Source organism: Colletes latitarsis, chromosome 6 (assembly GCF_051014445.1).
Source record: "Colletes latitarsis isolate SP2378_abdomen chromosome 6, iyColLati1, whole genome shotgun sequence".
In the NCBI taxonomy this organism is placed as follows: Eukaryota; Metazoa; Arthropoda; class Insecta; order Hymenoptera; family Colletidae; genus Colletes; species Colletes latitarsis.
In genome coordinates, this window is record NC_135139.1 from 17,695,636 (window position 1) to 17,722,303 (window position 26,668).

At 47.4% G+C, this 26,668-nt stretch overlaps 2 protein-coding genes across 5 annotated transcripts in view; one reads left to right on the forward strand and one right to left on the reverse strand.

The window, feature by feature from the left end:
• The window catches only part of Hiw (MYC binding protein highwire), a 331,194-nt gene that overhangs the window by 13,428 nt on the left and 291,098 nt on the right, over window positions 1-26,668 (forward strand). The window lies entirely within an intron of this gene.
• On the reverse strand, window positions 602-19,415 carry LOC143342905 (uncharacterized). Of its 3 annotated transcripts, none has more exons than XM_076767224.1 (3): window positions 19,343-19,415; window positions 11,117-11,836; window positions 602-3,226 (listed from the first exon to the last, which is right to left on the reverse strand). In XM_076767224.1, the coding sequence occupies exons 2-3, from the start codon at window positions 11,276-11,278 to the stop codon at window positions 1,871-1,873; spliced, it is 1,518 nt and encodes a 505-aa protein (XP_076623339.1). In that variant the 5' UTR covers window positions 11,279-11,836; window positions 19,343-19,415; the 3' UTR covers window positions 602-1,870. The 3 variants fall into 3 exon arrangements, with proteins under 3 accessions (XP_076623339.1, XP_076623340.1, XP_076623341.1); XM_076767225.1 differs by having other exon boundaries at window positions 11,117-11,833; window positions 19,343-19,391; XM_076767226.1 differs by lacking the exon at window positions 19,343-19,415 and adding an exon at window positions 12,783-13,026 and having other exon boundaries at window positions 11,117-11,833.

Consider the following 26,668-nt stretch of genomic DNA (forward strand, 5'->3'; position numbering starts at 1 on the left):
CTTATCCAAGTGAAAAAATTTCAATTACAGAATACGTTACACAACTCGACGAATAAATTGCTAATATTGGTTTTATTGGTTATCTGTTGTTAGAATAAAATTTTGCCCATCTCGGGAAAGGGATCAACGATCGATGTTGTTTAAATGTTTAATTCCTGAAAATTTCTCACCACGCTTCCATTGGCTTCTATAGTTGCTCGTCAAACGTAGGTTTATTCCAGCATGTAAGGGATTCAGTATTGTGTACAGTGGTGGATCGAATCGACAAGGCAAGGGGTTAAAACGTTAAACGATAAGTAAACAAATCTGCTATTAAACGTCTTCGCAAGGAAACATCGCGTGAAAATTTTGTAAGATTTTCTCGGTGAAACGTTATAGGGATTGTTTGTATGTGGTTCTCGATCGGGTACGTTAAGCAATAGAGGGTTAAAACGTGGACTAATAGCAAGCGATAGCATTGGTACACGGCGATGGTTTTACGGTAAACGAACGCATTACTCAGGGATCCGTTTCGAGATTAACGGGGCCGCGAACTGAATCGATACCCGTTTCGCGGTGACCCGCTGCCGCGTTCATCAAAATTAGTTACCGATCACAGTGATAACAATAACAACAATTTATTGGCGATGTCCAGAGGTCATAAATAAACGCAGTAACAAAATAATACAGTAAATCAACGGCTTTGCGGGCGGGATAGGTTCGAGATGTTTCCGCGAATGGCACGACAAATGTCTGATTTCGATCGTCTCGCAGCTTTCGAGGTTGCACGTCGAACGTAGCTTCGATTCGTGTCCGTGTTTCGTCGAGGAATGTTTGGGGGTAATATTTCTTTTATTATCGTTACAAGCAGAAACGAGAATCGCAATCAAAGCCCGAACGGGGTTGGTTTTCGAGTTGGTTCCCTCTCGGTTGTAGTAGATATTCCTCCGTCGTCTTCTGCGTCGTTTCCTCTTCGAAACGATCGAAAGTCTCTACGAATCGACGCGTTTGTATAGGAATGGCACTGCTTCGCTGCTTTCCGGGTGGTCGCGCGATCGCGTTGCTTAGACTCGGGACAAAATCAGTCGTCCGGTCAAGGCCACCGAGCCGTTACCCCCACCAGGTTGCTTGTACGCGCAACCTGCAGGCATACCATTCGCTCTCCGGCGTAGAGGTAAGCCGTCGTGGACGTAAAAGTGGGAGTCGTGCGTCTGGCCGCGTATTCACGGTCACGAGGAGACGGCCTTGAACGGGCGATAGAGTTCGATCCGACTGTAGACGCTGGGTCCCTTTTCGAAACGTTGATCGACCGTCGCGACGGTCAGGTCGAGACGCGCCGTTATCGATCGATAAACTTGGAGCTACGAGGCGCGAAAGGTCGATCTAATCGCGAGTTTCGGATTTTCTGGGCGTCGATTCGACGAAGCTTTGTAGTTCTTCTAACTTAACTAACAACGTTCTCCGATCATCCGTTCGCGATAGAAAACCACGGACGGATGATCGGTGCTCGTTCGTGATATGTGAATGGAAGCTTACGAACTGCCTTGCGTTAAAGGATAGTCGGTTAAAGTGAAAACAAGAGGTTCGAGATCGAGTCTCGCGCTCTGTATTCGTTCCCAAAGACGCGCAAAACGGGGCTTAACTATTGTAAATGGTACAGTGAAAAATGTTCGAGGAACCTCGTCGCGCCGGAGGTGCACGACGTTTAAATCGTTCGGACCCCCGCACTTGTCGCAGCCGGTGCACCGCTTCGTTTTCGTCGCACATCGTGTGTCCTGGACGAGATTCAGAGCTTGTACACGCGAAAGCGGCTCGACGCGTCCGCGCGCTCGAATTCTTGTTCGACGCTGGCGCGAACGGCGGGCCTCGTCGAGCCCCGCGAAGGTTCTCGTTACAACTCGGTGGTCAAAGGCTCGGCCTTCTCGACGATCACGTGAAACTCGGTCTCCCGGTAGAGCCTGCCGTCAGGTACGACCATCGTTATCCGGCTGTCGACCGGGGCGGCGGAGGCGGCCGCCTGGCGACCGATCACGCCGTTCTTCTTCGAGACGACATCCGGAGCGTTGGTCGGCACGCTGATCCATTTCTTCCTGCTGTTACGACGACGCCTCCTGCAGCACCAGACGATCAGACAGGTGACCAGTATCAGTAGCACGAGCAGACCGGCGACCACCAGCACGAAAACCATGATGGATCCGCCCAGCGAGCAGTGACGCGTCTCGTATTCGACGAAGCTCGTGGGCACGCCGTCCACCTCGCCGTCGACGCACAGGAACGTCTCCGGCGTCTCGTTGATCGCCTCCTGCGGCGACAACGTAGGCGGCATCGCCGAGTTCTGTCTGGCGTAGAACCTCGAGTAGACGTTCGTGTAATTGAGAATGTTGTTCTTCCAAACGGGCAGCATCTGACAGTCGCACGGCTGGTCGACCAGCAGATTGTCCAGCTCCAGGCGAAAGCTGGCCCGGTCGAACATCATCGAGCCCTCCTCGAAGTTCACCACGCTGTTGTTCTTGAAGATCAGATCGTGCAGCGAGCCGGGCGCCGTCCTCGTTTCCTGATCGGCTCTGATGCCCAGGAAAGCGCCCACGCTCAGGCTACCGAACGTGTTGTTCTTGACGATCACTGCTCCGCGCGCGGTCACGTTGAACGCTTCGCTCTCGAGACTCTCCACCACGCAGTTCTGTATCGCCACTGTCCGCGGGCTCGTCACTATGAACGCGTCGCTTCTCACCGTGCCCATTCTCACGCCGTCCAGCATGAACTTGTGATGCACCTCGATGTCGTTCATCGTACGGCTGAGCACCTGATCGCCGAAACTTCCGCCGATCACGTGCAAATACCCCACGTCGAATTTCTTGAACGCCTGCGCCTCCATGTTCTCGATACGGCAGTTCTCCAACCGTAGCGTGTCCGTCTGTACCAGATTCGCGAACGAGAACGCGCTCAATTGTCCGATCCTCACGTTCTCGAAACTGATCGCCTCCACGTCGCCGCGGAACACGAAGCTGGGCATCGCGTCGATGCTGCTGTTCCTCACGGTTATCCGCGTCCGTTGGCTGCGCGGCGACAGCTCGAAGCTCTGTCTGATCAGAGTCAGGTTAGCCACGTTCACCAGGTCCACCGAGCGCAGTCCGATCATCGAGGCCAGGCTCGAGTTCGTTAGAATCACGGAGTAACAGTTGTTCACCATTATCCGGCTCGTGTGCGGGCTCAGCCTTTTGTCACCGTCCGTGGTCAACACCAATTCCTGAAACCAGAGAAATTGATTTTTAACGTTTAAAAATGATGGATCTGATCCCTTTTTATAGTCATCGTCGATTAACTTTGCCGCTATCGTTATCGTGATCTCGAGTTTCCCATTTCCGCGAGAAAACGTCCCCCCGGGACGAAAATCTCGAACGTTAACGAGACCCAGTCACGGAGCCTCGTATTTTGCACCTTTTTCCCCCGTGTCGTGACGCTCTATCGTCGATAGAGCTTGGAACGTTCCGCGACACGTTCTTGCCTTGATAATTCGCCGCAGATTATGTCGTAAAATTATTCGCAACGAGCTAGAGAGAACGAGATATACAATTTGCCTTTTTTTTTAAAATTCTGATCAAGAACCCGTTCTCTTTGACTCTCTGAGTGTATCAAAATCGCGAAACGTGGACGTCCAACTATTTTTCGCGTCGTGTCGTCGGTGAAATGTCCCTCGACGCGAGAACGTTTTCGAACTTTTGGGTCCGTTGAAGCGTCTAACTGAAAGTACCGTCCGAACGGACAGCGGGTTCCCGCGTAGCAACTTGTCAGGAGCAGAGTAAATGGAACCGGAACAGGAAGAGAGAGATAGCGGTTTCTTCGACCGGACGAAAACGAGTCTGCCAACTTGGGCTTTCAGCCGTGTTATTCGTAACCAGGTGCTCGTCCATTCTGCTTCTTTATTAATTCATTCGTACACGCCCGGCGAGCATCGATGCTGCTCCATCGAGGGCCTCGATTGCACCTGACACTCGGAGCTCCTTGTTTGTTAAACAATCGATGGCGAAACGACTCGCGCATACCTGTCGCGTCGTTTCATCGCCGAGTAAAAGATATAGTTCGCGTTGTTCGCGAGGCCATGCTCGCTCGGCGACAGATTATCGCATCTTTCTCGTTAACGAAGCCCCGATAACGAATAACGATTCTCGGTAATCAGCGTAGCGTTGATTTCGTCGATGATTCATCGAACGTAGGCACGAAAAGCTGCGCGTGCGTCGCGTTTTATCATCTCGTAGGCTATAAAAATCTACGTCGATAGCTCGACTCTGCTATCTGGTCGTCGAATTTTTCTGTATTTTTGTCCTTTTGTGTCTACATTTAAAAAGTTTATTTTTATCTTATTACGTTGTACGTTTGGACGTTGGTTCAAATCTTTTGCACCAGGACAGATACAGTCGAAATGTTTTTATTAGTCTTTACCCTTCGTTATATAACTCGCAAGACCCAATAATAATTTTAGAGTTGTACTCTTATATTTGAATAATGATATTCGTACCATTTAAATGTCTATGAAATATTCGAGTAATCCCAAACCCGGTACAACGGATACTCTTCTCGTTTTGCGTAGCTGGAATCAAACTCTTCTCGGAGCTCGTTTGAAAATTCGTTTGAAATCCCGGGGATGGAGAAAAGGGAGCGAATTTCATTCTCCGCGAAGAGAAGAAACCTTTCAAGCCGCCCTGCTCGCGAGATACGCTAAGCCAGACATTCTTTGCGCGTAAAGCAGAATAATCTGTTTGGGATTCTGTTAGAAGACCGCGCAGGGGTGCTTTAAACGCGTACACGATGGCAATTTAAAACGCTCGCGCGATTATTATTTATTGTTCGATCGATTCGTGCGAACACGGACGAAACGTTTAGGCGTTCGACCGATGGACATTGGGGGCGGGGAAGAAACGAGAAGCGGGTTTGAATGAAGAGAAAGGAAAAGAACGGATGAAAATAAAGGAACGCGCGCGGTGCGTCGCCGATAGAAACGAAAACCTTTTGTGGCCCTTTTTCTCAGGTACCTCCACGCATTTTACCGTCTTGCCCCGACACAATCCCTCCCCGACGCGCGTCCCTTCCTGTCTGTGTCCGACCTTTGTTCCCCGTTGCATTGTTCTTGGCCAATTCCTGGCCGCGCAATCTGTTCGACCATGGAGCACAGATTACCAGCCGAAATCCTTGTCTTCTCGCGACGGCTCGTTTTTCACGTCCTCGAACAATTACGCGCGAACCCGACCACGTTTCCGTTTCCACGAATGTTCAGGCTGAATCAAGATCGTGGACACGTGCGGTTTGGTCGAGTGTCACGAGGCACGAAAAGATCGCCTTTGTTTGAGGAAAGAGGTAAATTCTATCGCGTTTCGAGTATCGGTTGCACGAAACACTCGACTCTTTCGCGAAAAAGATACACGGGCCCACGAGTGACACGCAGTTGCAATAAATGGTAGCTACGCGACGCCTGCAAACATTGATGTAAAGTTTTCGGCTTCTGGAAACGTGGAATCGCGAGAGTGGAGCGTAGAGAGGACGGTCTAAGGTGAATTCTAAGGGTCTCCGTGGGAATCTGAGTTTTATTTCTCCAGCGAGCGTTGGACCAAAGGATGGCTGACGGCTATGCACGAGGGCGCGAGAGAAAACAAGGACAACGCGATATTCCCTTTTAACGGCTCGCCTTTATTCTGCCGGCGTAAGCCCTCGGCGCAGTTTCCGCGGCGTGTAATTCTGTCGAGGGATACGACGCTCCCGGTGTGTATTCTCTAGACGTTTCCTCCGCGTCCCCCTTCCCCCTCGTGTACGATAGGGGGTGGAAAAAAAGGAAACCTCGCGCGCGACTCCCACGCGTCGAGGGATCGTTTCTTGATTATTCGGATCGACGGCGATCCCCGTCGGGGAATCGAACGCAAATTTTTCCAAGCTCCAACACGCCGTATCGACGATTTCCTCTTGGAGAAAAATGATTACTCCCGTTGCTCGACACGCGCCCACGTCTCCCCAGGCGTTTCTAGCGAAAGCTCCAATGGAATTACAACCGATCGCTACCGGTACGATCGCGGCTTCTCTGTTCTCTCTTCCGATCCGTTAAGATATTCGGCAATCATCATTTGTTGGTTTTCAAAAATAACAATTGAAATTAAGGTCCACGAATCGTAAGAAATTGTATAATTTCCTTTGGATGGAATTATTACTCAAGAATAACTGAAAAATCAAATCGCGTTTATGCTTCTAGCGATCAACTGTTACTTTCTTTTTTTTTAACAAGTAAATTTTAATTCGAAGTTATACGAGACCCCGGGAGAGTTCCAGACTCGAACACCGGAGGATTTCGTTGAATTTCATCGGCGTCTACCGAGGAACAATTACTCGGCTCGCTTCCCGAAACGGGGGAATGAAAATGGGAACGAAAATGAAAATGAAAACGACTCGACGGTGGGTTAAGTCCGCGTCTTCCGGTTTACGGAATCGCGATGGTACTGCGAGCGAAGGGTGAAACAGAGGAACCGAGTAGAGTAACGCGAAACGGGAAAGGCTCTTTTACGATCTATAAAGGATTTATGCGAAACAATTTCCCTCGTTGGAGCAGATTCGTTCGCGGGAACTTCGTTGCTCGACATTATCGCGCACTCTCTCAATTACTTGCCCCCCCCCCCCACCCTCCACTTTGTTCTTTTTATTTACGCGTTTCAATCCGAAATCCGTGGACACCATAATCGATCGCGCGCGCCCGGCTCTCTCGAAAATCTGGATTAACACGTCCGGTCGTCAAACTTAATTTATACTTTCGTCCTCGGTGCTAATATTTTGGCTAAAACGTTTTTTCTCACAAGTACAAGTACGGGACAGTAATTTTAGCCCGTTCTAGTTCTATTTTCTTTTAACGAGCGATCGTACAGTCGGACGAATCGACGGTATTTCGCGTTTTGCGTGCGATCGTTGCAGTCGTAGCTAGTTTCCGGTATTGAGCGTCCATTTTCCGTGTATTTTCATAACCGAGTACATTTTCCATGGTAAATGGCGTCCTTACGTTTCCCTCGGTTTACAGCTGTTACTTTTGCACGCCTCACAGGCTCCGTCGTTGCAGCAGCGCGGCACGCGTTCTTTATTTCGTCCTTTCGTGCCTTATTTCGTCGTCTCTCGTTACGGGAACTCGGGCGAGTTTAAGGCTGCATTCGCTAAAAGGTTTTCTCAATTATTTACGGCATCGTCAATTATTCAGCGGCCACCCGCGCGCTTGACAACTTTGCCCACGTTGACTGCGCTGTAAAACGGTCCGGAGGCTTTTTCTCGCGAAATATTGGTCCGGACGCCCCCGCGCCTTCTGGAAAACCCAGCAACGGTCAACTGCTCGCGAATTTCATTTACTTTTTCTATAAAGATACGTGTCTACATCGGAGTCTTATTCTAAATTTTCATACGCGAACAACGAATACAAATTTTAGATTCGTTCGTAAACCAGCTCGCCGGGGAACACGACAGAAGACAGTTTTCAAACGAATCTAAAATTTTTTTTTTTTCCGTTACTCGTGAATCAAATTTCCCCGATTCTGAATTACTCTGGCAATTTTCGTGCCACGGAAAGTCCCCGAATAGTCTGCTCGAGACCTTGCCCGTCCTCCTTTGTTCGCGACCATATTACAGTCGTAATGATTTCGTCGTGTTCCTCCGTCGTCGACGGGGAACACAAGACGCGGATAATGGGTCCGAATAAGTAGCTCCAATGAGCGCGGCGGAAATGGAAAAGTGGCGCGTGAAAACGTGAACGAGATAGAGAGAGAGAAAGACGAGTCCACTCTCTCGATATATTCGTAGTCACGAGTTGACGGCGCGACAAATTGGCTGAGCGTGTTCGTGAAACGCCGGCTGTATTATGCGAAATCCACGGGAGAACTCACGGGTCCGCAATGCATTATAGAGAAGTTCTCGCCTCTTTCTCTTGCCTTCTGCTTTTTTCCGTTCCCGTCTCCGCCCACGTCTTCTTCTTCTTCCTCGTCGTTGTTAGCTAAGGTTTTCCCCGGAAACGAGTTCGCGAAACGCGGAATATATTGTGCCCTCCTTCGAGCATCGTTTTACCCCTTTTGCCCGCTAACTTGCCAGACAGCGCGAAAAGGTACCGCCGACTTCCATTACTCATTATTCAACGTGGACGTCGATTTGAATTTTCCACGGAAACTTGCCTGTAATTGGACCTCCGGTTATCGCACGTTGAGCTTCCAAGTTGCCAAAAAAGGCGGGGCCGCGTCCTTGAAAGCGTCGTTGTTAACTTGGTCTCACATAGCCGGGGACGATCTTCGATATCGATGACATTCGATCCCGTAACTTAATCGACCCGCGATCGACCGCTTCCGTTATCCACGCACGCGACAACAGGCGCCTACGCGAGCTCCGTGTGTCGCCAATTCGCTAACGCGTTTACTGGCCAAACCCCGCAAATTGTTTCTAGACAATTAAAAACTGTTTTTACAGTCTCGAAAGTCTTATTTAACTCATGCACAAGTTGTGTGCGGAAAACTTTCTTTGGCGTTATACGTATACAATCAACTAATTGACCGATCGCCTATGGGCGCTTTTAGTAGTCAAAGGGCTAAATTTTCTTTAACTTATCCAATTTTGTAAAAAGTTAAACTTTTGTCCGTAAGTACTTCGAGATCGATGATTTACAGCGGGCGTGGATCGCGTAACACCTAATCGACACGATAATTAACGCCGTATCTTTCGGTGCAGGCGATTTGTCGCTTCTTTAGGGGCTTCTTTAACGCTTTCGATTCGCGACGTCGACCAGGAAATGGCCGAAGCGTACGCCGATTGGTTTTCGCGGCGTAACCGCTGCTCGAGCTTACTTCCCGCGGTCGTTTCGTCACGGACAGGAGTTTTACGGATCGAGTTTACGGGCGCACACACGGTGTATGGCGTAACGCACCCGGGTACTGCCACGAACCTGTCTCCAAGGGGACAAAGAACGCCTTTATCTCGGTTCGTAACGTCGTTTGGACGCCTCCAAGGGCACGCGATAATCGTAACCTCGTTGCACACCGAAATTCGTAGGTGTAACAATAGGCGATTGCCGGAACTGGAACGAGAGAGTCCCATTCGATAAAGTTCGAATTACGATGACCGAACCACCAACCGTTAGAGACTCGATTGCGTTTGCGGAGAGCAAACGAGCGTTTCGTTTCGTTCGATTCGGCGATTCCTCTTTCGAGTGCATCGCATCAGCCATTTTAATTTGTAATCGAAAAGGACGGTGTTATAATCGCGCGGCGTTTTCTGAAAGCTTTCGCGGACGAAACTTAAAATTCGAACGTTTAACGATACAAAGTGGCACGTTTGGAAAACATCGTTAGTTGTTCTTTGATACGATGGTTGGCTATGTGTAACGCGTCGATTCTTACGAGAGATTAATTTTTTTTCTCGTTTCTCTATCATTTTTCGTTTTCTCGACCGTGTTACTTTTCTTATCAAGAGGTTCGTCCCGCGTAAATTTCATCGCATAAATCGAATGAGCCGGTGTCGCATTACGCGCGATACTGTTTGGAACGTACGGTTGGCCTATTTAATACGTTTTACTTGTACATAGTTTCGAAGCCTGCGCTGCATTAGCACGTTCACTGCGGCACGGGACATATATGCCCCCGTATCGTACCACCGTTCCGTGCTAGCCATATTTCGTTTAACCTTCGTTACGTGCTAAGACGATATCTATGTCTAAAGTATAACTCCGCCAGAAAAGAATCTACGGGCCATTTCTGTTGGTATTACCATGCGTGAACGTCAAGAACGGAAACGTAATTGAAAGATGCAGTCGTTATTCATCGTTTGCGCCGCCGTTAAGTTGATTATACCGTGTCGCGAACGTTGTTGGACTTGTTTATTTAAATCTCACTGCGATAGTGGATTAGCATCTATAATAGAAAGAGAATTTATTTTTCATTTCATAGAAGAGCAACTATCATATGTCGTGTAAAAAGTCGAATACCAAACAAAGAAGTCTCGCTTAAAAAATCGTTACTATAATTCGCTGCACGGAAACGTGGACGTTTTCCAGCGAACTGTGCCATCGGCTCAATAAGATTAAGACTCTTCCTCTAAACTGTGCCGCGAGCTTGAAAAGATTAAGAACCACTAGTCTACAAGCTTATTTGCTGAGTATGTCATACACGAAAGTTCAGTACGGGTCGTTTTGACCTTTACGGCCGCGTTATAAATTCAACGAAGGAAACTACCGCGACCCGAACGCGCGAAATAAAATTACGGTTTTCCCAAACCGAATAGCGGCCGGCGAACGAGTTAATCGCGACGAAAAGATGGAAAATCCCGTAGAGGACGGCGAAAGAGGGTGGTATTCGTTGCTCTGCCATTTTTCTCAAGTTAGAATGTTTCCTTGGGGCGGGGTCTCTAGGTGCCTACCTGCGTCCGTCCGGCGCAATAAATATTCGAGAGGGACGAAGGGCGGTCGAGGCAGGTGGGTGGACGCGTCGAGAGCCTTACCTGTCCGCCAGCGTTGTCCGACCGACGATTTGCGTAAACGCGTTCTAATTTATGGAGGCTTCGTTCTCTCTACCAACCACCCTCGCAATTTACGCGGGAACCCCCTGTGCGTGGCTGTCGAGATTAGACTCTCTCTCCCCTATAGCCTTCTGTTTTTATTTTGACAACCCCTAGTTTCGCGGCCGCTCAATTTCTTCGCGCGGCGAAACGCCGAGCGATGGGTTCTCGTCCTTCTCCCGATAACTCGGAGACCGGAACAAAGCACCCGGTGTCGCCATTGTCCGTGATTTTTCGTGAAGATAGGGCGGGTTGCGGTTTCCGAATGAATTCGTGGGAAAGGAGGGCGAGGGAACGGTCGCTGGAAGGGAAGGATACCGGGTAAGAGAGATTCGAGAAGATGATTGGCCCGGAGCGTGGACGGCTCTCTTGGGCCTGGAACGCCAAACGAAATCGACGAAACGAAGGGAACCGAGCTAAACGCGACGAGCTTCGAGTTTCGTGATTTACAACCCTTCGCCCTTGCAAATTTCTATTCGTTTATCTCCGTTAAAGAGATTCGTTGGGTCAGTTACTGTGCGTCCGCGAGAAGTTTTCTCGCTTTTCGACTTCTCGTGAACGCATAGTACACGTGTACGGGTGAACATACCTCTCCTTCGTCTTTACACTCGCAGGTCAGTCTGCCATGGTGATCGCAGAAGCACGGGGGGTAGTCGCACCTGTTCGTCGAGTTAGTCAGGGCACCCTTGAGTAAGCTGCTCCAAAGGAGTCCGAGGATAGCGCTTCCCAGCAGGAATTTCGCTGCTCCCATTTTGCGCCTCGCTCTCGCTCTCGATCCGCCCTCTTCTTTGGCGCAGAGTTCCCCTTTTTCTCTCCCCCCGGTCTCTTTTTATCGACGCCTCGTTCACACCCAGCCAGCTGATTCTACGTCGAGCCGACCGGGATGTTGCCCCGACATGTCTGCGACTTGGATTTCCGACGAATCCAATCACCCCCCCCTGGACCGAAATCCTTTTCCACGTCGAAAACACTATTTACACACCCCTTTTCCGTCGCACTGGCTGAGAACAAGTTTCTTACGTGTGTGTCGGCCGACACGCCGCGCGGCACTACGTGATTCTGTCGATCATATTGCCGTCACGATCCTCGATCTCGCGTAGAAATTTTCGTGGCTGCATCCGTCGTTCGACCGTCTCGACCAAGACCGTGCAACCCGTTCGACTACGACGTCATCCTCGTCGTTATTCTTCCTCGTTCGAGCGGAAACGTCCAATTATATCCATGGTGCCGCGCGTCACCGTCGAACATCACGAACAGCTTTTTCGGATTTCTATTTCGCCCGCTCCGTTGACCGTCCGAAACGCCACTGCTGGAACGACAGAAAAATGGTCAGATTCCCCAGGATCCACCCCTCGTGTAACACGCGAAAAGCGGATTCTAACGATTTCTTTATTCTCGCTCGGGAAATTTCCCGTCGACGCGTCTGGGTTTTGATAAATCGAGCCACTCCAGGGCCCGCGCGGCCCCCTTATCGTTCAACGATGTATCTACTACGTACGTAATCGCGATTCTTTCTCCCCTTTCCCTACCGTTTCCCAATTTTTGGAAAAAACCACCATCGAATCACACAATTGCGTCTCGCGATGGAAAATCCTCGTGATCTCGTTGCAATGACGGCTCCGTAATCTCGCGCGACAATAGCGTTCCCGTACCCTCGCATGACTAATTACGAACGTTTCGCTAGATTTCAGCGTTATCAGGGACTTTGTCGTGCCTCGTGGCTGTCGTTTATCGAACCGAGCGACCAGCGACGGATCGTTCCACTTAATTCTCTACGATCTGCGTGAAACGTGCGATTTTTCGCGTTAGGCGTCGATCGTCCTTGAGAACAAAACGATTGCAAAACGATTTCAACTTGAGAATTAATCGTTTCAGTTCCATAGCGAAAAGGATCATAAAACAATGGTCCTTGGGCAATAATACACCTTACTAAATCGTATTCGCTCGTTAAATACGGTAAAGATTTATACGTCCAAATCTTTCGTTCGTTCCTTAGAAGGGTAACGGCCTCCGATGTTAGCACTATTCTAGGCACGAGAGTTGTTTGCGCGTCGTAGGGTTGAGTGTGAACGACAAGTGTTTGGGGTAGAGCGAAGGGGATCGAGCAAATGTTTAGATTAGAGTATCGGTTGAGAGCGTAGCGCGCGTGGGAATGGATTCGTGGAACGTACGTGGAGATTTTGGTCGCGGAGCAAGAGAAACTGTCGGTTCGAAAATGTCAAGAATTTTCTCTCGAACTTCAAAAGGTTACGAACCGTCGAGTTTTATAGAATTTCGTTTTTCAAATCCGTCGGTGACCCACATTTTAACACTGTTGCAACGAAGCATCGGTTAAGATCGATACACATTGGGATATACGTTGATTCTAGCCATCGTTGCATAGTTTAACTTCTTTCTAAGCAATATCGGATAACACTCTGGCCAGGTTATAGATCCGCGCACCTAATCGCCCGGTCTCGTCTTCGCGACTCGTTTCAGCTCGTTCGAGTCTCTATCTCGGGGATCTTGTTGCACCTTTTGAGCTATACGTGCATCCCGAGCGCGCACAAGTTTCCTACTGCCACGATTCCCGTGCTCGAAAGTAACGACACGCGTGCCCGTCCTTCGAGTCAGCGCACTCGATACACTCCGCGAAGTTAAACACTTTGCCCTTCGGGAAACGATCGCGGTTGCTCTCTCGGCTGGGTAACTCTCTAGATCGCCCGAAGCTGCCGACCAGATCGCATTGTGCGTTCCAACGGAGAACACCGAGAGAGTAGGTTCGAGCTTCGTCCCGTATTTCTCGAGAATCCGGTCGCGTAAATCGCGAGAATGCAAATCCGCGAAGCGTCCTACGAGAACACGGCCGTGTTCGTTCGTTGCGTAATTAGAGAGATCAAACTGTCACGGATTCGAGCACTTTCCAGCGACCTCGTTCGCAACTGCGTATCTCGTAATCGCTCGAGAGAGAATGCACGCACGAAATTTGGTTTCGAGTCGACGTTCACTGGAGTTCAAACTAGACGAAGATGTTGGCTGAAATACATCCTAAACTCTACCGTACCCTTCGCTAATATCGTTCTAGATATCTTGCAGCACGTTTTATGTTACACTTGGTATTCGTAAATTTCACTGACACGCGTACATCCAGGTTTACGGGGACGACTCCGTTAAAAGTGCACTCGGGCGTCGTGTAAAATGCAACGATGCACGGTTATTGTCGGCGGGTCCCAGCGTGTCCGCGAATCGCCTCGTAGTTCCTCTTTTCTTCGGCTCCTTTATGAAACGTTCGTTCGTTAAACCGCAATTTCGCGGCATTCTCGGACGCCGGGCGAGAACGCACGTGTCGTCGACGGTTTTTACAAGCGTCGCGTGTCCGACAATGCGGTCGCCTATTAAATATTGCAGTGTTTAACCAACGACGCGCGCGTCGGGAAATAAAAGGAGCACGGCAACGGCTTTGCCGCGGGAACACACGGAGGCCGGCCATCGATTCGCGTCGTCCGTGGCCCCGTAATTTCCGTTCGGAATCTCTGGAAAATCGCGATCGAGGGAACGTCGCCGCGCTCCCTTTTCCTGGTAAACAATGCCCCCGGAACAAGAACGCGCTGCCCGAAACGACGAAGAAACTTATCGCGATTTTAACGAATTAAGTTTCCCATTGGTCGCTCCGCGGGACGAGAAGAGCGAGAGGGGGAGGGGAGGGGGATCGACGAAGAGAAAAAAAGTGCATCACCGGGTGAAAAGAGTGGCCGGAATGAAAGCCGGCCCAATTCGAGAGGGACTCGAGAAGAATTTTTCTTCGCGCCCGACTTCTACCGACGTCGTTGCTCTTAATTTCTTCCGGTCCTTTCTTTTCGTCCCCCTTTCGTTGCTTTCGGCGATATCAAAAAGTCGACGGTCCGAGCAGTGTCGCGCGAGCGTTGATTAATCTAACGAGCTCGCCCCCGTCCTCCGCCGACCGGCCGATTGTGTCGCTTCGAAGAATTAAAAGATTTTAACGCGTCATTACGCCGACTGACAAGATCTTCGTTAGCCCCTGTCACCGGCCGGTAATAAACGTAATTATGTTTACGCGCATCCAGGTGGTGGGGGGAGGCGGATACAATTTTCAGCTCGATTCATTCGTCTTCCTTTGACGACACTTTCCAGTTTTTTCTCTTTAATTATTTCACTCGCGACGAGACGATTCGGAGCAATTCCTGCGTCAGGGATACTCGCAACGGGAATCAACCTCGTCGTTGTTTATGTTTCTTTGGCTCGAGTGCAGCTGTGTACGGTGAATAAGGGTCTCTTCCTTCGGAAGACTCGAGCAAATAATAGACTCTCGGAAAGCAAGATCCAAGAGAAAACATCCTTACGATCGAACGTACCCGGGGTCAAGAAGCGAGGTCTCGAGCGACTTCGAGTATCTTCTATGATTCGAAAATAACACCGCGAAGTTAACGTCACCAGGGGTAGACAATGTTTGCGATCGGTTGATTGCTCTTACAGCGAGAATTAAGCGCAGTCGGAGCGAGGAACTCGTTAGTAACCTGTCGCGTGTCGGAGATAACACCGAAGTTTGCTACGAGAAGCGGCGGGAACGACCACGCGACAGTTATGGATCAGATTTCCGCGACGTTTATGGACGATTCGTTTTAATTAAAATTCGGAATTCGAGTCGGACCGATCTTGAGAGGAACGTTCACGGGTAAAACGATAACGAAAAAACGAGCAACCGGTTTTATCGTTTGAATCTCGGTACGTTGAATCGCATTTTTGCCTGGCGTCGATCAACACACCGAGCACGAATGCGACCGACCGTGAGCGATTAATTGGCCACCGGGCGTACACCAGACGTTGGTTTCTGGGCGACACGGCTAGAACAACTAACGAACAAACGAACCGCGACGAGCAGAGGGAGAACCGGAGGACGACGTACATACGTAACGAGAAAAACGAAACGGATAGAGCCGATGGTCGAATCGATGGTCGACCGTGAGCGAGAAAGAGACGACGTTCGCGGAGGGATGGTCGGAAGCGTACACAAATTATTCGCCCTCGTCCACGAGCGATTCGCGCGGTCGGCTGATTAAACATTTCGCTCCGGTTGATTTACGCCTCGTTAATGGATATTCATATATTCGGATTCCGAGGTATTTGCTATCCTAGAGTACGCCAGCACGCGCCCGTTCCACGCTTCGGCTGTTCCTCGACACGCGACAACCACGAGACGCACGAGTAAATCGCTTCCTGTTACGCGACTCTTCCTCCCTCCGTCTTTCTGTCGCAGTCGAGTGCTTCGGGCTCCGAATTTTGTTCCATCGAATACAAATTTTACGATCCGGAAACCTCTGTTCGCGTTTCGTTCCAAGCGCGAAGAAACATTTTCTGCTTCGAAGGGAAAGAAAAGCAGTTTTGGTTTCCTTTAACTATTAGGAGATCGAAGAAAGAATACTTGGAATTTAATCAGGTAAACAAAATTGGCGAAGCTACTGGTATAATCGAGTTCAGAAATCTGAATTTTATCGTCGAACTTCATACACGCGTTCATACTCGGTTGCTAGCGAGAATGACCCTGATTTTTTTAAATAGGTTACGATAATTGCACCGGCAGTCAACAGTTACTTTTGAGAAAATACAGTCCGAGGACAGGTTCCGACACTACTGGCACGACTGCTCGTTGGAAAGAAACGTTATTTTCCTAATACGTTTACGCGTTGATGTTTTCGATCGAGATGCCCTACTTCTGTTATCATTTCTTCGTTCTCAGAATCGAAAAGTTGGTTCCACGAAAAAATTAGACGGTATCTTCTTAAAAGAGAAGTCGAAAAAACTGGTTCAAAGATGTAAAAATAAGCGATGTAAAGGTGGTAATCTCGGAAGCCTCGAAGATGTCCACTATTTGTCTTTTACTTTTACTATTAGTCAAGCTTCCGTATCGCTCGAAGTAGTGACTGATTATTCTATCGAAGATACTATCGTTGATAGCTCGAATTTCTGACGCGTCGAGAACATAACTCAGCATTCTTTGTTTTTTGCCCGCGAATACGTGAATGACGGGTCTACTCGCGCCATTAACCCTTCCGTCTCGTCTTTATTTCACGTCCCGAACTCTTTATCTTCCCTTCAAGGTTATCGTCGCGACTTCTCCGAACGGCAAACCAGTCGCAATTTCCAGACAGCGATAACGGTGAACGAGAGAGAGCCACCCTTGCTCTCGTCGTTCCGATCGTTGGGGGGTTGAAAGTTTCTTACGCGAAGGATTAAGATCGGATATCTTCGAAGTCGAACTCTCCCCCTTAAGCTCACGGGACAACGGTTAATCCCGCAATCACGACCGAGCTTCTGTTCCGATACATCGGTTAATCGTTCGAAGAGAAAAAGGGCGAGGGTTGTCTTGGACGAAAACCTGTTCCCAATAGGGGTCACGTACGCAATACGATTTATCGTACAATAAATAGCAGAACCGTGCTCGAACGTTCGAAGTCTGAACGATAATTGGTATATTTTTTGATCGTGTTTATCTATTGTTTATTATTGACATCGAGAGAAGATAATCCTCCGAAGACGTAGTCGACTCTGTCGGGATGACTCAGAAAATATTCCGCGTTTTATAAGCTCGGTTTACGAAGCGATAACTACGCTCTTCTGTCATCGTTCTGAAAGCAATTGCATTCCTTTGAGTCTTTGAATGCAAAAGGCTACGCGCGATGTTGTCGTAATCGTTGAATCACTTCCCGCTCAAAATGTACGCGTTGTTGCTCGAAAGAGGCGATAGTATGACGGAACTGCTACACACCGGGATGAGTTACTATGCGCAAAAGCTATTTATTTATACGAGTAAATGGAAATTACCCTTTACCCGCGTCGTACGTAACAGTCAGGAAGGGAATTCTAATCGAAATTCTGATCTGAATTTTTATCGTTACGCGTTGTTTTGATCCGTCAGAGTTTCCGTTCGAGAAGATTATTTAGAGGGATTCATACACCCGTATTATCAGATTCCGATTAATATAATCCACCGCGAGCGATACAGTCGTCTCGAATGCATTAATCCGCGATAAGTGGTTGGTGTTCCTAAATTGACCCAGTTCAATTGTTCGACGATTATTCGAATCGTGCTCCCTACGGAAACAGATTTTCCATTCGAAATGTTGCTTGCTCGTAGAGAGGGAACAGAGACGCCGAGATACGAAAGGCGATCGTTATTTTTATTCGCGCGCGAACCTGTCGAGAAATTACATTCTTACACAAATCGTTACGCGCGATAAAGCGCGTGCATCGGGCAAAGTCAATTTACCGCGCTAGCGCTTTTCGCCTCTAGCAGAGAGATACTGGGGGGACTACGAAAAATCGGGAAAAACGGGATTCTACGAACGATAGTCACAAAGCGTTGGACGACAGTTCGCGCAAAGTGCAAAATTTGATAAAAAAAAGAAGAAAAAGGAATTATTTATCGACGATACGCCTCAAGAATTTTCACACTCGGAATATAATCGTGTCGCTGATAAATCAAATAACGAGTTCCGCGTTTATTTTTATCTCTTTGAGTTATTCGTTGGACGAGGAACGGTCTCTGATATTTGTACTATTCTCTCCGGACGAAACATCGGAGTGACCTAATTGTTGGTTACATAATATTTGACTTTTAAAATCGACAGTAAAAATATACTTTCAGTATCCGTGGAACAAGGTTGATGGAATATAACGCGACGGTACGATTTTTGGTAAAATTTTTCATTGAAATTTCGAGGTCAAAGTCTGAAGCACGTAATTTTGAACGATTAATTGCCACGATTAAAAAGTTACGCTCGAGTATACGGTGGTGTCAGAGCGCGAAATTTCTGGCGCCGTCCAAGGATAAACATAAGGTCCGTTGGAACGTCGACGAAGACGCGAGTAACGTCCCCATCGAGAATCGATCTCAGGAGGCGGTATGGTCGTTGCAGCTGCGGCTGCCGAAGAAAAATGTTACTGGAACGGTCCCGTGGATCGACAGCTGCGAGAGCGGCCGCGGCGCGTCTGGCACGAACAATTATGATAGCCTCTGACGCGTTATTCGTCGGGGAGCTCGTGTCTCCTGGCGTACGTGGCCGTGGAAAACGGTACGTAAGAAGAAAACGAGAGGGGACGCGTGCGACAATGAACGGTTAATTTAATCGGGGGCTCCTCCGAAGCAGGTTTCACGAAGACGAGTCACGGATGGCCGACGAGTAGGCACGCACGCGGCCACACGCACGTACGTGCCACGTGGGAAATCATGCGTTACACCGCGGATTATCCGACACCGATCTATCCGGCCGGAGGATACCCTCTCGGTGTCCCGCTTCTTTTTCGCGACGCCGGTGGTCAGAGATAACGCGCGACTCGCGTTGACCGAGATCGCGGTGACGTGTGCCACCCGGGACAGGCACACCCACTGTGTTTGCGTCGTCCGCGGGACGAATTCCCCGCGTACGGTGTCGCGACGCCTCTGGACGGAGGAGTTACGCAACGATTTCTCGAGGATGTTCCGACGCTCGATTCGATGGAAGGTCGCGCGACGCCGGTCCTCCTGGAGGAACGCGCCCCGGAGGAGGATCGACGCCTCTGTGTGACCTTTCCGTCGCGTGATCCACGAGCGAACTTTCCACTGTTACCAGCTACCGCGGGATCTATCGCACTTTCGCGTATCCGAAAGGCGTGCTCCTGATCTTTTTTTCTTTTTCGTTCGCCTTTTCGGTAATCACTTTATCGCCGACGATCGCGTGGAATGGCTCGTGGGGCCGTGGAGTGGGGGATAATGTTACGAGGGTAGGTCACGACGCTCGTAAAAAATGATTACGCGATGATGAGCTTTTTTTTTCTTTACCTCGATATCTCGACTTGATATTCTCGCGACGCGACGCTGACGACGCGCGAACAGCAACTGGCCGCCTTTCGAATTCGCGGCTGGTTTGCACCTCGCGTCGGTTATCGCGCGACACGAGTACCCCCTCTCCTCTCTCGGTTTCCCCACCCGCCGATCAAGATTCTGCCTCCCCCTCCCCTCTCACTCGCGATTCTCTCCATCGCTCGGTCTGTTGCTGCACGGCAAACTGTATCCCCCACCGTACAAGTGGTGGCTCCCTCCCTCGCGTGCTTTTCAGTCGGTCTTTTGCCGTCTTGGGACGCGTGTCGTTGCTCCTCGTCTTCGTCTCGCCTCGGTCTCTCTCCCTCCTCCGGCGCAGAGCGAGGACGAAGTTTCGTCGAGCAACAAATTTATATTTGTACGGCGCGCCGTTATCGGGTCTCGTTTCTGTTCCATTTTTCGCGTGCATCAAATCGATTTGCCCTTGCACCTTTAACTTGCCCGCGCGACACGCCACTCGCGTACGGATTTTCCTCTCTAAAGTCGTAGATTGCCGGGCGGTCCGTCGCACGGAATATTTGCATGTACAGTTACTCGCGAAAGTAACTACGTCGAAGTCGGAATCGTCAAATTTCTTCGACCCGCCCCTAAAAGGGCGCCAAAATTTGTAAGCTTGTATATCGCGTTTCTGTTTATCTATCCAAATTACCAAAACGCGTTTCGAATCGAAAAATATGAAAAATAACTAAAATTCCCCGTTGGCAAAATATTAATTTAACATTTTATCGAGTAACCGTAGTGGCGCGTCGTGTATCGAGCTACGCCAACATTGTTTTTACGCCGGGCGCAAACTTTTGCGGCTGCGGCCGAACGCGTGGCCCTCGATGCGTTTCGTTTGCCACAAAAGCTACGGGATCGGAGTTGATCGAATTAGAACGGTCCGTTTAATCGACTGACGCGTCGTCACGCACGGAACAATCGTGGGAAAAAGTCGTGTTTTCCTTTGATCGTCGAGTATCGTATTTTTGCGCGATCCGACGATGAAATCATCGTCTTTTCCGTCTCGTTCCATTTCTCTTTCCCCCTTCGGTTGCTTTCTCTGCGACGCAGGAGGGAGCACCGCTTATCGGTCACAACTGATAAGGCGCGACAGATGACGCTGCTAAATCTCGAATCTTTCGCAGCCACGATTGCTATTTTAAGCGATTATTTCGTCAGCCACGAGCTACGTTATACGTTTCAGCTTTCGAAGTTGCATACACGTACCGGTTAAATAATTTACATCGCGTTTGACGTTTCGTTGTTACCTGTAGCTAGCTAACCAAAGAATGGGTCTTTCAAACGGCTTAAGACTGAAATAACGAGACCGAAATAGGTTCTGGAAATTTGAAATTCTTGAACGGGACGCGATTCTCTTAAATAAGTTCAGTGACACGAATGCCATGAATGACTCGAATGGCGTTAGTACGTTAGTAGCTTGAACAATTTGAATGGAACGATTAACTCGAAGACATCTATTATCTGCTTATCGATATGTCATAACGTAATTCGAGCTTGCAATTTGTCAAGAATCATAGTTGATGATTTTGCAATCAAAGAATCGGTGGTCTTTATTTTTGTATGAAGAACAAGGCTATGCGTGATGAAAATTGATTTCTTTTTAATACTATATAAAAAGTGGGTTATTTATTTACCCCAGACATTCTTGTATTTGCTTATTTACTACTGCATGAATATTGGGAATTTTTGGTGGAGAAACTCCCGAGTTAACAGGTTAAATTGTATTGTAGATAAATTGTTCGGATCCTCTAGTTCCTCTTCGATCGAGGAACGTGTTGTTGCTTACAAAGAGCTCCAAATAGCGAAGAAGGTGATATACCACCGGAGAAAGGTTCGGCAAGTATGCTGGATGGGGCAAAATGTCATAGGTCGTTGCAGCCGAGCCAAATTGCAACTTGTGACGTATACGATCGACTATTGCGCAAAGCTACAAGTTCGTGTTTGTTAATTGATACGGGTTGGTTTTGGATAAATCTGTTATTTTCAATTTTGGCGTGTTCATCATGTGGTTTTGCACCTTTCCTATTGCGACCAGATGTCGATAAACTGTTATAGTGGCAACTCCCAAGTCCACTGCAAGTCCTTGATTTATTATTTGTGGGTTAGCTTCCACCATAGATCCTTAATCGATCTTCGTTTAAGACGGATTTGAGCCTCCCACGAGTCTCATTTTTCATGTTCAGATCCCCGGAATAAAATTTTGTTTTCCTCAAGTTCAACTTAGCTGTTCTATGTTTTAGTACAAATTGGTATAAATTGGTATTGTTAAACGATTCTCAATAATTAAATAAAATCGAAGAGTCTAGTAAATACTACAGTGCAATGGATATTTTAATTGCAGTCGATATTTAACCGATCAAACATCGATAATTTCATGTGTTATGTCCTAATAAAAATGCAAGTGTACGCGAGCTTTTTATATTTCAAAACGGCGTCGATGCTTTCAAGTATCAGTCTCCTCGAACGACTGGACAGCGAAGGGGTTAATTGGGTTCATCCAATTAATTACGTAAAAATTGAAGAAGCTCTCGGTCTAGTCTCCGACAGCATAGGATTTTTCATTTCATCGACGGTGTCGGAAACTGACGTAAAAATGTATGGTCCCGATGCATTTAACAGTCACTCGAAACTAATCGGGTTATCGACTTGCCTCGAATTATTCGCGACAAAGGTGCCATTAAATTTCTTACTCCGGGGTTACCTTTCTCTGATCGCTTTTAATACAGCGATCCCTTCGATCCCGAGATGACTCTCGAGTGTCCGTATTAAAAAAAAAAGGAAATATATTGTCTCCTAGTAATCCCACGGATCGCGAATTTTTCGACGAACGCGCAGAGAACTCGATAATATGGACCGAAGCGATGTACACTGCGGCTCAAAAGTTTCAAGAATCCTTCGATCCTTATAAGAAATTAAGCTCTTTTAGTATACGTGTACTTCTTTTATTCCATAGTGTCAATACTCTTTATAAAAATATAGTTTAGAGATTGCTGTTTCGTAAGAAAACTAATTTATAGCCGTGTTAATAAATTTTCTGTTATGTAGTTTGCGGAGAGTGAGATTATTAAAACTTCACAGGAATAAAATGTTTAATTTTATTCAGTATTCAAATACAATTTATATTTGATTAATGATCAATTGATGTCTAAGGGAAATATTTTCAGTGAAGTATATTTTAAAGATACTCGTAACTTTTGAACCGCAGTGTAAAATCCGCGCGTTTTCAGAGACTCCTTTCAGCGCGCGAACATCGCGCGTGATTACGCGAACGAGCATCGAAGTAATCCGCTTTCCCATAATGACGATCACGATTTTTACCGTTTTGCAGTTGCCTAATCCTCGATTTCCAGCCGGACCCGGGACGGCGATCGTTAACGGGCGCAGAAAAAAGGCGCAAAACTCAAACAAAGAGAAAAACAATAATTAGAATCGCTTCTTTCGCTCGAATATCTAAAAATTAAAAATAAAAGTGGAAAATATCTTTGGGCGCGTCGAGCAATAACAGACGTTCTTCGATGTTATTCGATTATTATGAGAAACATTTTTAATTTTCATATTTAAGCTTTTATCTTTGATTTTAAAAAGAAGAAATCCGTCTCGAATTTTTCGAACATCTCGACCTACGAAAATAGCATACGTTTGGATTATGCTTGACCTTTGTCGTTTCTTCGGCCTTCGTCGAGGATTTTTCACGTTAATTAACTGGTGATTAATTATGGCGAGGGTCTCGTATAAAAAACTTCCCCTCTGCACGAAATCGCGTTATGCTGGTCAGTTAAGAGCCACGATCGTTTACCCGCGCCCTTCTCCCGTCTGTTTTTTAACATTTTCAATCCACGTAACGATTTTTTCCTCACGTCCGGCCAGTCGCTTGATTTATCGCTCGTTGTACACGAAGTTGCGTCTTTATCTTTACGAGGATGCTTGTTTTGAGCGGACGATAGCGATTAATTTCTCTCAAAACTTCGCGAGCGAGGGACGTTTCTGTTCCTGACGTTGACCGAAAATTGCCAACGAAAATTTGTAGAAACTGCAGGGGACGTTAACTTTGAACCAACAATTCTAAACGACTGTAAACGAGACTAATCGGATCAGGGTTATCCCCGTTATATCCGTTTGGCTACCCCGTTCTCTTATCTCCTGTCTTTTCGCGCATGTCTCTCAAACAGATAGGCCTGCTATGATTCACAGTCGCGGAAGTGGCTTTGAATGCCAAGTTGATTTTGATCCGATCGTAACCGTTCGCTAGTTTTCTGAACGATTAACCACCAACTAAATCTAAATTACGATCGCTGAATTTTCCCGCTAGCGAAACTCTCCAACGCCAGTCCCTGAACGCAAAAGATTGTCTCAAGTATGCAACAACCAGAAGCAAATATAATTTTAAGAATTTTTACGGTTCTTTGGAAACAACAATAATTCGGAAGAAAAAATATTATAAAGTCTATGAATTCTCGATATTTTACAAAATTAGCGAATCCAATAAACGTTCTCTTTTTTCACCGATAAAATAAACTCGGTTTGTTGATATAATTCGATTCATATGACTGACAAATTCTCTATCGCGACCCTCGTTCTTCGAACGTTCGAATGTTTGGGTGTTTTACCTTACGCTTTTCCGGGGCCTAGAAAAACCTTGGGAAATTCAGTCCTCGACGGTTTGATCTGTCGGTAAAATAAACTTTCTCGTCCGAGGAGAAAAAGTCGCGGGTGTATCGCGTCTCTTCCTCTTTCGGCTCTAACAACTATAAAGTTACGCCTTTTATCATTCTGTCTGCACGTCAGGGATGATACGCAGCCATTCTGAAAGCCCGACAGAATCTGGCGAGCGGCACAGCATTTCAAATTGAAATTCTCCGCGGTCGAGGAATTTCAGCTTTCAACGCTTTCGTGGTTATCGGCCCGGCGATGAGCTCTCCCCCGTTCCCAGCGATTTTTTTGCAAAAGTTTATCGGCTCTTTGTGAAAAGCCGTTGCGAATAAATTGCAGATTACTCATTTCCCTCCGAGCAATGATAAACAGTCTTTTTCGTTACGGGTCTAAATAAAATAAAACGATCGATACATGGTAACTGTTTTAAGCGAATACGATAAGTAGACAAAGGATAAACCTAAAATAAATATAGAAAAACCACGGAGCAATACTTGAAACTCGCATTTAACGTCCTAACGTCGAAGACCTCTTGCAGGAAATTTATTTATTCGAAACGAATTCTCGGGGGGATAATTTATGTCTCTATTTTGTTTTCCTTTCCGTTTCTATTGCGTTTGCCCCTTTTCCCTATCACCTTCTGGCCTCTCCCCCAACCCTTATGGATCGTGTCGTGCATAACGTAACGTCGCGTTGAAATCCTGGCCGAAATCTCACGCGAAAGATCGCGGGTCGACTTTTCACCTTCAAGTTCGCGGAGACCCTGGCGACCGGTCGACCGCCCTTCCGCTGATAAGAAACGCCTTCGATGATCGATTCGTCAAGATGTCATTCTGCTCGTTTGTCTACGACGTCGGTTTCCTGCCATGGTGGACGTCTCGAACCCCACGACCGGTCTCGCGCAGGTAAAATATCGAAAGGGTTGCGTTCCGGTTGGACTGAAATTAATCGTGCCCTCGAGTATTTCCGATTTCCAGTCCACCGATCGCCACGAGACACGGCCGTGAGAAATTAGGCTGATTTCATCGGTAATTATTTCCATCAGTATCGTTCCTGGGACGTGTGTCCGGACACTGCCGTCGTCGCCATTTTTTTAAACGCAGGGACTGATACTTTGAGTCACGAATTTAAAAAAAGTAATCGCCTGGAAGCGATCGAGTCGACGATCGTTGATAATCCGATTCCCCAGGAAAATAAACACATTTTTAATTCATTTGTAAATAAAAATATATCGATGGAAACTCTTTGTTATCCACGTAAACACGACAGGCAGGAAGATTTCATTTTAAAACTCGCTTTTAACTTTGATAGAATAATAAATATACCCAAGTTGCGGACATTAATAATATGAAAAATTATTAATGTGGACCGAGTCGGACAACGAACGTACGTAGTTCCTACAGTGATGGGTTTTAAAATTGCGGAATTTCTTTTCCCCCTTTCTGTTGATACAACATTTTCATTCTCATATTATAAATAACTGTCATACGTTGGAACATAATTTACCTTTGCGTAGAATTTTATCCGCACTGGTAGCTGTTACGAGAAGAAATATGGTAGCATGTAAGAGTGCTCGTATGTCCTACATAATGGGGTAATTTGAGAACTAGTACATGGAATATAGTTGAACGAATTTAATTATATTTCATTGAAAAACATAATGCAAAGTCTGCCGTTGGAAATTGTTTACGTTTCGATAACATATTCCCAATGAATCGCATTTATTATTGTCGTTGGTACTTTCGCGATTATCATCGTTTTATCATTGACGGGAATACGTGGTAATACCGTTCGTAGCCGGGTAAATCACTCATTTACGAATGCGGACGACTAGCTGTTATTACAGGCATTAAAACTTTGCCCAATTTTCAAAGGAAACTTTGTATCTTTTATACCAGCTGTTGCGTCGAACTGGTGGGGTTACAGCACCGATAGCGCAGCACTTCGAGTCTAAGCATCAATTAGGGTAATGATTACGCTTTTACGGAAAGGCTAGCGAAGATAATTGTTGTTTCCAAACTCTTAAGGTTTCTTTGGGAATTTTGATACGCGGAAACTGTCGGTGGGAGCCTTTCGCTGAAAACAAAGCTTGTTCGTTATTACCGTGTCGAGAGGAACGTAAAATTTTTTATTAAAAAAAATTTATTATCGTATAGTGTAGCAGCTTAGAGTGGCGGTGGTAAATGAATTTTTTGCCCCATGTTTCGCTCGAAAACGGGTCGAAAGAAGCGACCTATAGCAATATCGAAAGCGTAGGAACAATGGTGACCATATTACTCCGAATTCCCTTATGCACGTATATTATGTAACGTTTGAGTATGTACGATCGATGGCGGCCCCGTTCTGTCCGTGACACAGTCGGAGCGGTTCTCCTCTGTCTTTGAAACGAGTTCAACACGGCCACTCGTGTTTTCGAGCGGAGCCGTGCCGAGCCAGCTGATTAATTCCGTGTCACGTTCGCTCGTTAAATCATAGTCCATGGGCCCCGATCAACAAGTGTTACTTCTACGGACGCAGTGCGCAGAAACCCAGAGTGGAAAAAAGCGGGTTGGTAGGGATTCGACGAACACGCCGAGAGAGCACCAGCGCGATGAAAAGCAAATAAGACGGCGACAACCGGGTAGCCGCGACGCTGGT

Bases quoted from the DNA above. Each gene is read 5' to 3' on its own strand.
- LOC143342905 (XM_076767224.1), bottom strand. From the start codon at position 11,278: ATGGGAGCAGCGAAATTCCTGCTGGGAAGCGCTATCCTCGGACTCCTT. The intron at 3,227-11,116 runs GTATGTTCACCC...CTCTGGTTTCAG, and splicing joins AGTGTAAAGACGAAGGAGAG to GAATTGGTGTTGACCACGGA.